Source organism: Eurypyga helias, unplaced genomic scaffold (assembly GCF_000690775.1).
Source record: "Eurypyga helias isolate BGI_N326 unplaced genomic scaffold, ASM69077v1 scaffold1777, whole genome shotgun sequence".
Classification (NCBI taxonomy): Eukaryota; Metazoa; Chordata; class Aves; order Eurypygiformes; family Eurypygidae; genus Eurypyga; species Eurypyga helias.
Genome location: NW_010260891.1, coordinates 1 through 10,649, shown reverse-complemented (window position 1 = coordinate 10,649; position 10,649 = coordinate 1). Strand labels below are relative to the sequence as shown.

General features: G+C 38.6%; 1 protein-coding gene across 1 annotated transcript; it reads right to left on the bottom strand.

Annotated features, from left to right (window-relative positions):
- Positions 1 to 504: 504 nt before the first annotated feature.
- Positions 505 to 10,117, bottom strand: LOC104512247 (thyroid peroxidase-like; the record flags this gene model as incomplete). The annotated part of the gene is made up of 4 exons (XM_010155165.1): positions 505 to 636; positions 4,437 to 4,607; positions 5,118 to 5,326; positions 9,844 to 10,117. Coding segments are annotated over 4 exons (786 nt in total), but the record flags the coding sequence as incomplete, so codon positions are not given.
- Positions 10,118 to 10,649: the final 532 nt, after the last annotated feature.

The window sequence follows — 10,649 nt, the reverse complement described above, 5'->3', positions numbered from 1 at the left end:
TCTCTTTCCCCAGAACAGATATTGCTCAGCATCAGTGGGCAACTACACTCATACTCCCCATCTAAACCTCAAGACACAGTACAGCTTCCATACATGCCGAAAAGCTGTAAACCAAGAAAATGCATAATTGATGCTAGCTCTAAAAGGGTTAACAGTTTTGAAACTTAATAGACGTAACTTAGTTAAGATTCAAATGCTGAGTTTAGATACTAACTAGGAGAAACTGATACAGATTGGATCACCTCTTCATATACACTGTCAGGAAATACTAAGTAGTTTATATACAGTAGGAATGAAAAATGAAAAGCTTACTTCTGTGTCTGAATTATTTATTCAGTATCTTCATATACGTTACAGAATCTGACTACCTTTGTGCCCATGACTGTGTAGAGGTTTTTTATGTATGTTAACAGCTCTTCAATAAATCTTAATTTTATTATTTTTTACAGCACTGTAAAACAGAACAGAGAAGGTTTTAATGGACAGTATGTTCACAAGCATTACCAATGCATGTTTTTCTATCTTCTGTCAGCTTGTAAGGATCGGTACTGAGACATTTGTAGCTGCCTTTAGTGTTAATGCATTTAGCAGAAGAGGAGCATGGTGGATTAATTTCATTTTCACATTCATTGATGTCTGCAAAATGAATACACACTAATCAATAATGATTGCAAATTACAGAGAGGGATTACCACTTTGTCATATACACTTTCTACAAGTATTCACAAATGAAAGGTATTGTACACTTTCAATGACATGTTGATCCTTATCATTACTGCTTAAAGCAAAAAGTCCAGGATATTTTGTTTTATTTTGTTTTTCTCTTTGTTTGTTTGTTTGTAAGCTGGAAATCATGAAAAAAGAAAATGTTGTTTTGGTAATCCACGAAAAGGTACAAATGGCAATTGGCTGAATTTTCAAAAAAGTGAACTGTAAAATTGAGGGCTCTTCTTGCATATGTTTATGTCCTAAGACTTTGAGTTCCTCTATAAACTCTTCACATACTGTGCTCTACAGAGACGTTGAAAAGAATAACACTGACAGTTCTATACACTTCTATGCATGATTTTGAAGAGCCATAGCTTTGGTTACAAAATTTATAGCAGTAATCTGTGATATCACTGCAAAGATAGTTGTTTCTAGATGTTATATAAATTCTGTGAAATGCCAACATTCTGACAGAATGATGAGCAGATGAACAATTATCCAGTCTAAAATGTACACAAACGTATTGTTCTTGAGGCCACTCAAGACCTTTCACTCTCACATTCTGATTGTGATGAAAGGGGAGACAGTGTGGAGTGAAGGAACGAAAGTACTCAATGAGGGAAAGAATGGAGTCTTTTCAATATATCTGCATCTTTTTTTCTTTCTGTGTAGTATTTACTTTCAGGATTGGATTCAGCTGCCCAAAGATAGATGCCCAGCACTGTTTTAGATATCTTCCCATTGGTCCTGTACAATACTTGCCAGCTTCTTTAATGTCTCTGACCCATGGCCCTGGGAATCTCATATGTGGGTAACTAACTGAGCTTTCAGTCTCTTATGGTTTTGGTTATATTCTGTTCTTTTTTGTTTGATCTGCTACTTCAGGCTAAGTAGCTCTTTTTGATCAGTATTAAAAACTGACCCTGTAGGAATGATTCACTGACTTAAGTGTAGCATTGTTACTCAGCCCACTTAGGGAATTTTATCATTGGAAATAGGATCAAGCTTGATCCTGTCTCAAATTTTAATACAAAGCTGTAGCTGTGTCCAAAGCTAACCATCAACTGAGACAGTCAAAAGACTAATCATGAAAGAAATAATTTTCATCTTTAGTATCCTTAAGAAAGACTAACTCTCAGAACACCCCTGAATGTAACATCTCTGAAGCAGGAAAATAATCTGTTTTTCAGGATGAATATTCCTGAAATACTCCCTTCAAGACTACCTCCTGGGTTAATTCTCACTGGCTTCATCATTGTCTGAAAAGGAAAACCTGCATGGGCTTTGCCTCTACCGTAATTCAAATGAGCTATTTCAGCTTTTGTAGGTCCATAGTCAAGCTATCTGTTAACCAGCTAACTCTCTTTTCATCACTAAATAGTGTGTTTCTTGGCCAAGAAGACCAACAGCATCCTGGCTTGTATCAGAAATAGTGTGGCCACAGAGAGTCTAGGGAAGTGTCACCCTGTGCTGGGCACTGGTGAGGCTGCACCTCAAATTCTGTGTTCAGTTTTGGGCCTCTCACTACAAGAAAAAAGACTTTGAGGTGCTGGGGCATGTCTAGAGAAGGGCACCAAAACTGGTGAAGGGTCTAAAGAACAAGAGGAGGCTGAGGGAGCTGGGGGTGTTTAGCCTGGAGAAGAGGAGGCTGAGGGGAGACCTTATTGCTCACTACAACCACAGGAGTTTGCAGAGAGATGGGTGTTTGTTTTGTGCGCCAAGAGACAAGGGATGGGACAAGAGGAAATGGCCCCAATTTGTGCCAGGGGAGGTTTGGATATTAGGAGAAATTTCTTCACTGAAAGGGGTGTCAAGCATTGGAACAGGCTGCCCAGGGAAGTGGTTGGGTCACCATCCCTGGAGGGATTTAAAAGACGTGTAGATGTGGTGCTTAGGGACATGCTTTAGTGGTGGACTTGGCAGTGCTAGGTTAACGGTTGGACTTAATGATCTTAAAGGTCTTTTACAACCTAGGCAATTCTATAATTCTATGATCTTACCAGTCTACCCTACTACTCAGAGAGCAATACTTTATTAAAGTAAACAGAGTTATCTGTCAAGAGTAAGATAACAATATAAAGGAATGTAGCATAGTCTCGCACTAAACGACTTCCTGAATCAATAGAAATTATTTCTGTCAAAGCCAAACTTAGTAAGCAGGAATTAACAGCTCTCAGATTCCTATGCTTTTGCCAGCAAGCCACTCTGTCTTTTCCAGAGCAGCATATAATTTTGAAACCATCTGCAGAAATGCTAAGCTCTATCCTCCTCATTGTATTGCTTGACTTATTCCTAATTTGCTGAACATTTAAAAGAATGGGAACACATTGCACAGACATGCATGGAACAAAGTGCTTTCTACTGTAAAACTCAAGTAGCATCTGCATAAGTGGGTTTTGATGGTTTTCTTTTAATAAAGGCATTGCTTATTTAATATATGCAGCAGCTTGTTTTCCTATAGCAGATATACAGTCTTCTGTTTACATTACTGAACATATTAAAAGAAACTAGGACAAGGAATGATTCATTCATGTATCTTATTTATTCAGTTTGCTGCCAGAACATTAATCTGTTGAAAAGATTTTATTATAATTCATTTAACAGCTTTATTTCTTTATATGGTATTTATGTGGGTGGGATTTGGTGGATAAATAGGATTTGAATAAAGGAAAGAGCTGCGAATTTCATTTGACTTTTTCCATACCAGGTATACAATTAGAATGAATAGCTTTCTATTCTGCTGTCACAGAAATACTGATAAGCAGACCTTATTGCATATCAGCTGCAGCACTAGCATTCAAATTAATTTATCACCATCCATAATAAATTCCTAAATATGGCCTTTTCAGGTTTCATTTTCTCTCATGTTCTTATAAAGCTGAGCAGTTTGAGTATGTGTGTGCATATATATATACACACATGCCATTGTAAACACACACATTTGAAATGTGAACAGAGAGATTCATCCTTCATAGCTGTGAATAGTGAAGGTCATGTAATGAAGTATTTGCCACATTCTCTTTCTTCCTATCCTATTATATTCAACAGAAAAAACAAAGCAAAAGGAAAGGGAAGATAAAAATAATTAAAATAACAGAAAATTATTCCCGTGAAAATGTGTGTAAAATGTCAAAAGGCAGTATATTTTTGTTGATTTTTCACCTGCTCTACTTTTGAACCTGTAGAAGTAACTGACTTCTGGCAAATCTTTCCACAGCTATTTGGGAAAGGGAGGTTGGAACTGAAGTGATAATGAATTTGCTTGATTTCACTTGTTCACTTCCCAGCATTTGTTTCTTCGTCATTTTGCTTTTATCTTATTAGGATGGTATATGAACTACTGGTGCTGAGCTCATTTTGTGTCTAGAGCATCCATTGAAACAATGTCAGGAAAATGACAACTGTCTGTCTAGCTGTTACACTGAATGTGGGAGGAAGCAATGTAAAATTTTGATTTGCTGCCTCTTCCTAGTGGTTGTTAATACACTCAATTGTTGCTAATTAGGTAATTTTTAGTGACATTTTCCTATCATTGACTTGATTGCTGAATCAGGATGGGTAGAGATTGAGATAGCAATTCTGAAGCAAAGAGAGTTTCACATGATCATGTTATTGTACCTATAAACCCACAAGTCTGACTACAAGAAAGCACAGGAGGGAGTTCACTTCTGATGAGCTATGATAGAATTTAGCTTTTGAAAATTCAGAAACAACAAAAAAATACATACCTATACAAACAGGAGCCTCAAAGTTCCATCCTTTACTTGTGCAGGTTAATTGCTCTTCTCCTTGTAATTGAAATCCATATTTACATAAATAAGTCACTGTAGATTTTCCAAATTCTGAGCAGTATACAAAATCACCATTTTCTACAGTCTTTGGTGTTCCACATATTTCCTCTAAAAATAAAAAGGCTGTATTACAAGCTTTTAAAAAATTACTACCATACCCTCACAAATGGATGTGATCCTCCATTACTGTCATAAATTAACTTCAGTGAAATTATTCATATGTTTTAAGGTGATTAAGAATTTAAGTGTTCATTTCTGGACAAGAATGTATACAGAATACCTCAGGTTTGACTTACAAAATTAGTGTTATCTTCTAATAGTATGTTCTACAGGGTTCCTTGTCAATATTTTCTATGTCTAAGAACTCTTGCCCCAGTTACCATTAAGTCGGGATATCTCACAAACTATTCATGTTACCAGAGTAAATTTGAAAAATATTATCTTTTTTACAGAGGGAGTTGAGAAGTAAGGAAAGACCTAGATCCCACTTCTAAGTGGTAGAAATAATAAGGATCTGCATTAGACCAGTAACTCAAGCCCTGCTGCAACCAAGGTCAGTGCTCTAACTACTTATTACTCTCCCTTCTTTTCAGAAAAGATTGGTAATTACCAGATTACCTTCCTGATACACTTCTTTCCAAACTCCTAAATCCATCCCAGGTATATTGTCACAATGCTTAAAATCCTGTGGAAACTTTCCAAGTTGAAAGGCATCTGTTGGTACTTCAGAAATTCCTGTATTGTCACAAATCACGCGGGACAATGAGTGTTTTTTGAGTTCATGCTTTTGATCTTCTGTGAAAATATTATCATTTTCCCACCAAAATCTGGAAAGATTGAGAGGAACATTTTCAAAAATGGAAAAGATCAAATTCAGAGAGCTGATTGTTCTTGCTTTCACAGTACTCTGTGTAAAAGGCCAAAAATAAAAATTATGTCAAAATGTAGGTGGATACAACAATAATAAATGTAAACACCATGATCTGCAAACTTAAACACTCATCTTTAAGGTCACAAAAATGCTAGTGTGAGTCTGATGTACTGGTCAACTCAGATGATCTGTTAAAGTCAGCTGGTGAAAACTCTTCATTATACACATTTGCAGAAATGCTTTTCAGGGCCACAGAAAAAGTTACAGTCCTGAGAGAAAAACTTGGAATCAATTTTTTGGACCTGGATGCTTAATCTTAGGCACATCAGCATTCACTCTGTGCTTATAAATTGTTTTAAGCACATAAATTATAGGAGAACTAGAGTAGCCATAACAGACTTCCCCATACCATACCTTTGGAATTGTGCTTGACATTACTGAATGGTTGCTATGAAAAAAGGTATTGCTGAATGCCCCTCTGTGTAATATGGTGTTCTTCATTAGCTAAGAAAACTGTAGATATGCAGATTAATTATAGTAGAAAATAGTAGGACAGTAACTGTGCTTTTGATCATACAAAAAGGTAAGCTAAGAGCACTGGCTGGAACAGAGAGGAGCTGCTTTTTCCATTTTGTCAGATTGGGGATGCAGTGCCAGAACACAAGGACCAGCTGGTGCTACAAAGGTGTAGCTGTTAAATGGTATGTATTATGTGAAATACATATGTGTGCATACACACATAATTATGTGTTTAAAGATAAAAGGAAAAGAGAAAGAAAACACAGGAAAAAAGGAAAAGATAAACATTTTCCACATGATGTTTCATGAATGGCAAAAACTATTTCTTGAGAGTTTGATAGCACATCTGCACTAGTACATTAAACAGTGTTAAGCACTGCTAAACTGCTAAGATAGTTCCTTGTGGTACATAAGCCAATTAGGATTTTCCCAAATGCTAGGAACTATTTGTGGTAACGTGTCCTAGAACTATGCTTAGCAGTAGAGTATGGATGCGATCACTCTGTACAACTTACCCCCAGGTTTAACACAGGGCAATAATAGTGGGGCAACGAGGCTGGGGGTTCTAGAAAAGCCTGTGGATTTTACATTTACATTTTTCTGATGGGAAGGGATCAGCAGTGTTGACTGCGGACCCTGCACAAACCTGGCATGTGTGCAGCATGTTAGGACTTTCATGAACCCCCTGAAATGGCACCATGGAAAAGAAAAAGCTGACAGTCCTGTTTGTGTTCTGGGGACCATGAAGGTTGCTAGTGTGCCTTGGGGGGGACTTTTCTGGGCAAATTGGACCCTGCTGCCAACAGGAGTGTACTGGTTAAGTAAGGTAAGTGCATGCAAAATTCTGGACAGCTGGTTTTATAGGCAAATAGTTGCCTCCAGCAGGACAATTTGGGGAGAAACCTGACCCACTTTCCCTATATTGGAGGAGGACGCCATCTGGAGGACCAGGGGTGTAGTGACTGTCGCACAGCTCAGCAGCAGTGCAGGAGGTGGAGCGGCTGGAGAGAGGAAGAAGAAAGATGCTTTCCTCCTGCCCTTCACCTGCACACTCTCCCCAGACTTCCCAGAGCATCCTGAAACCTCACTGACCTTTCCCAGGCCCCTTCCCATAACCAAAGCCATCAGAGACTGCTCCACTCAGATCTCCTACATCTGTCATTTCCCCTTTCATGTACATAAACCTATTCTACTTTTATCACAAAATTCAGTTTTATCTACACTGTTGAGAAGGCTTGAGCAGAAAATTATTTTTAATCTACCCAGCAGGTAAGTGTTTACCCTAACAAAGGTTGCTCCAACAGATCTGTATCAGGTCATCAAAATTTTACAGGTGAATTTTACAGAGTAAAAAAAAAAGAAAGAAATGAAAGAAAAAAAGAAAGAAATGAAAGAAAAAAAGAAATAAGAGGTGTAATCTCCCCTATGCAAAGTCAGCTTCAAAATTTTTGCCCAATTATTGCAAATCCGGAGATCACAAAAGATTCAGAGTAGAAAGAGATGGAAAAAGAAAATCAATGCTGATGAAACAGAAACAATTTGTACCAGGTGATTTGGCTGAGACAGTACTGAGTTTAGTTCACTGGAAAAGAAATACATTCATGTTTTTGTCAGATTACTGACAAAAGATTTTAAGGCTATCAGGATGGAGTTTAATCAGTCAAAAATATCACTTAGTCCTGATTTCTGAACTTAAATCAGTACATTAGAAAACCAGTTGGAGTGAGTCCAGAGGAGGCCACGAAGATGCTCAGAGGGCTGGAGCACCTCTGCTATGGGGACAGGCTGAGAGAGTTGGGCTTGTTCAGCCTGGAGAAGAGAAGGCTCCGGGGAGACCTTATTGCAGCCTTTCAGTACCTGAAGGGGCTACAAGGAAGCTGGGGGGGACTTTTTACAAGGGGCTGTAGTGACAGGACAAGGGGTAACGGGTTTAAATTGAAAGTGGGGAGGTGTAGATTAGATAGCAGGAACAAATTCTTCATGGAGAGCGTGGTGAGGCACTGGAACAGGTTGCCCAGAGAAGCTGTGGATGCTCCATCCCTGGGAGTGTTCAAGGCTAGGCTGGATGAGGCTTTGAGCAACCTGGTCTAGTGGAAGGTGTCCCTGCCCATGGCAGGGGGGTTGGAACTGGATGATCTTTGTGGTCCCTTCCACCCCAAACCAGTCTGTGATTCTATGATTCTATGTTCTGAAGACAAGGACATTTTCAATTTTGTCACACTGCCCCTGTTCTCCCAGCTTCTTCTCTACAAGAAGCTGGGACAAGACAGCCAGGACAGCTGACCCAAACTGACCAAAGGGATATTTCATGCCATAAGGTGCCATGCACATTATATAAGTTGAGGGGAGTTGGCCAGAGGGGAGTGTTGCTCGGGGACAGGCTATTGATCACCAGGTGGTGAGCAATTGTAGCGTTGTACACCATTTGTTTTTGTATATTCCTTTATCAGTGATATTATTATTTCCTCTCCCTTTGCTGTCCTATTCAACTGTTTTTATCTTGACCCACGATTTTTTTTTTTATGCTTCTCTCCCCCATCACACCCTGGGGGATGGGATGGGGCAAGTGAGTGGCTGCATGGTGCTTAATTGCTGCCTGGGCCTAAACCATAACGTACTTCTAATTTCTCTTCACCTTATCACAGTATTAATGGCAATACAATTTCACATTTAAGTTAGATGACATGAATTTTGAGGCAGAAACTTGGGGAATTCTTTTATTATTAGAACCCTCTTTTTCTCAATTTGATGTTAATGTTAGATTCTTCTTAAGTTTAATTAATGCTAGTAGTATCATAAGACACTGAATAAGTATAATAATGCTCATAATGGAAACAAGCTGGAGGGCCCCCAATAGATTACCCTTCCCCTAATAGGATGAACTGTGCTTGCACGATTCGGAAGATTTTCAGCCATGTTTTTAACGTATCTGAGTAGAATATTTGTTGTGTATACAGTTTGTGCTAATAAGATACCACCTTTATGATTAACATTGCCTTTTCCTGTGAGCTAATTAATTAACATTTTTTAAAGTTCAGATTTAAATTCTGCCTTGGATGCTTATTTACATAATGGTTTCTTTCCACAACAGTGACTTATGATAGGAGCTTAGAGGTGAGCATAAGGACCAGATGTACTTAAAACACCACTGCTAGCATGGTGTGAGCAGTTTAAAATTAGTCTGCTCATGAGATTCAAAATCACCGCCACGAGTACATGATGGAAATGAAAAAAAGGTTAGTTTTATAATTGCTTCAGGAGCAGAAGCAAGATATAAACTGTGTCTTGCACCCCTTTGTGACCTGATGCTGCATTTCTCCTGCCTTCATGGTGTGGAGGGTTGAACTGGCACAGGAACTGGTGTTGGTTGTGCAGGTGTTGGGTGAAGGGACATACTATGCTATGTTTGATGAGGCAATACTGAGAGCACTTTGCAGTCCAGTTCACATAAGACTAGGTACATGGTGTTTTTATTATCCCCTCTAGGAAGCCTGAATTACATATTTCTGCTTATCCCTTCTGACTTTGCTGTGGTTGCCATGGAAAATGTTGAGGTTCTTCCAGTTAAGGACCCCGAGCCCAGTGCAGCCCTCAGGGACCAGATAACTAAAGCCTGCACATCCATCCACACAGAAGTTAGCTGCCCCTGGCAGGATTCACTGCTGGTGGCACCTTACATTTTCACCAGGATTGCAAAGTTGGGCATCTCAATACCACAGAAACCATTTCCATGTCATATGGAATTGAAATTATATACAGACCAAAGAAGAAATAGCTCACCCAACAAAACTGAAGGAGCAATGTCGAAAACATGAAAGTGGCAGGGAATAATTTGTTTAAAGCCTGTTTCAATATCATGTTGTCATATGTTCTGGAAAGTATCCTCACATATCTGTAAAATCTCCATGGCTTCTGCACATTACACAAATGATTCAACAGCATGAATAAACTCACCGGTCACCATCCCTTAATGCTTTCATTTGCTTTCCAATTATACACGCAAACAAGGGACCCGTTCTAGCACCTGGAAGAAAGTCTTCTACCAGGCCACCAAGCCAAACATCAATATTGCTAGGATTATGGTATAATTCCATGATTTTTTTGGTGACATTGTTATTGGCTATTACTGTATGTAGGTCATCTTGAGTTTCCAGCTTCGGTAAGCCACAGAATTCTCGCCAGTCATTATAACCTGTAAATATTATGTTAAAAGGAAGATTAGACTCGGCTGTTTTGTGATATATAAAATTAATTCATTTATAAGCACTGGATTTTGATAACCTTATTCATGGCCACTGACAGTTATGTCTAAAAAGAGGCCTATTATTATTGGTCAAATTGGTTGGGGAAATGATGGCAGGATCTGAAACTACAGGATATGCAATTGCTACATCATTTTCATGAAGGAAAACAAAGGTTTAAAACAATTCTCCCATATTTAAGCAATGGAAACATGATAATAGATAGCAGGAGCATGCACTGTGTCTTGACATTTTCAGACTAGCAATACAGGAGTTAGGTGAAGAGTAGTCAAGAAGTAACCTCAATGAAGTTAGTAACTAAAGCACTTTACTAACTAGTTGCTCCAGATAGAAACTCCATTCTTTTAGAGCTGGTTCCAGCAAGAACAAACCTCAGGTATCTATATCAAGCATACCTGGATCCACTCACTAGTACTGTCCTTCTAGATTCTAGACTTAACATGTCATTTTAAGTTCGAATGCTGGGGAATATTTTTTTTCCATCAAAATAAAAAAAAA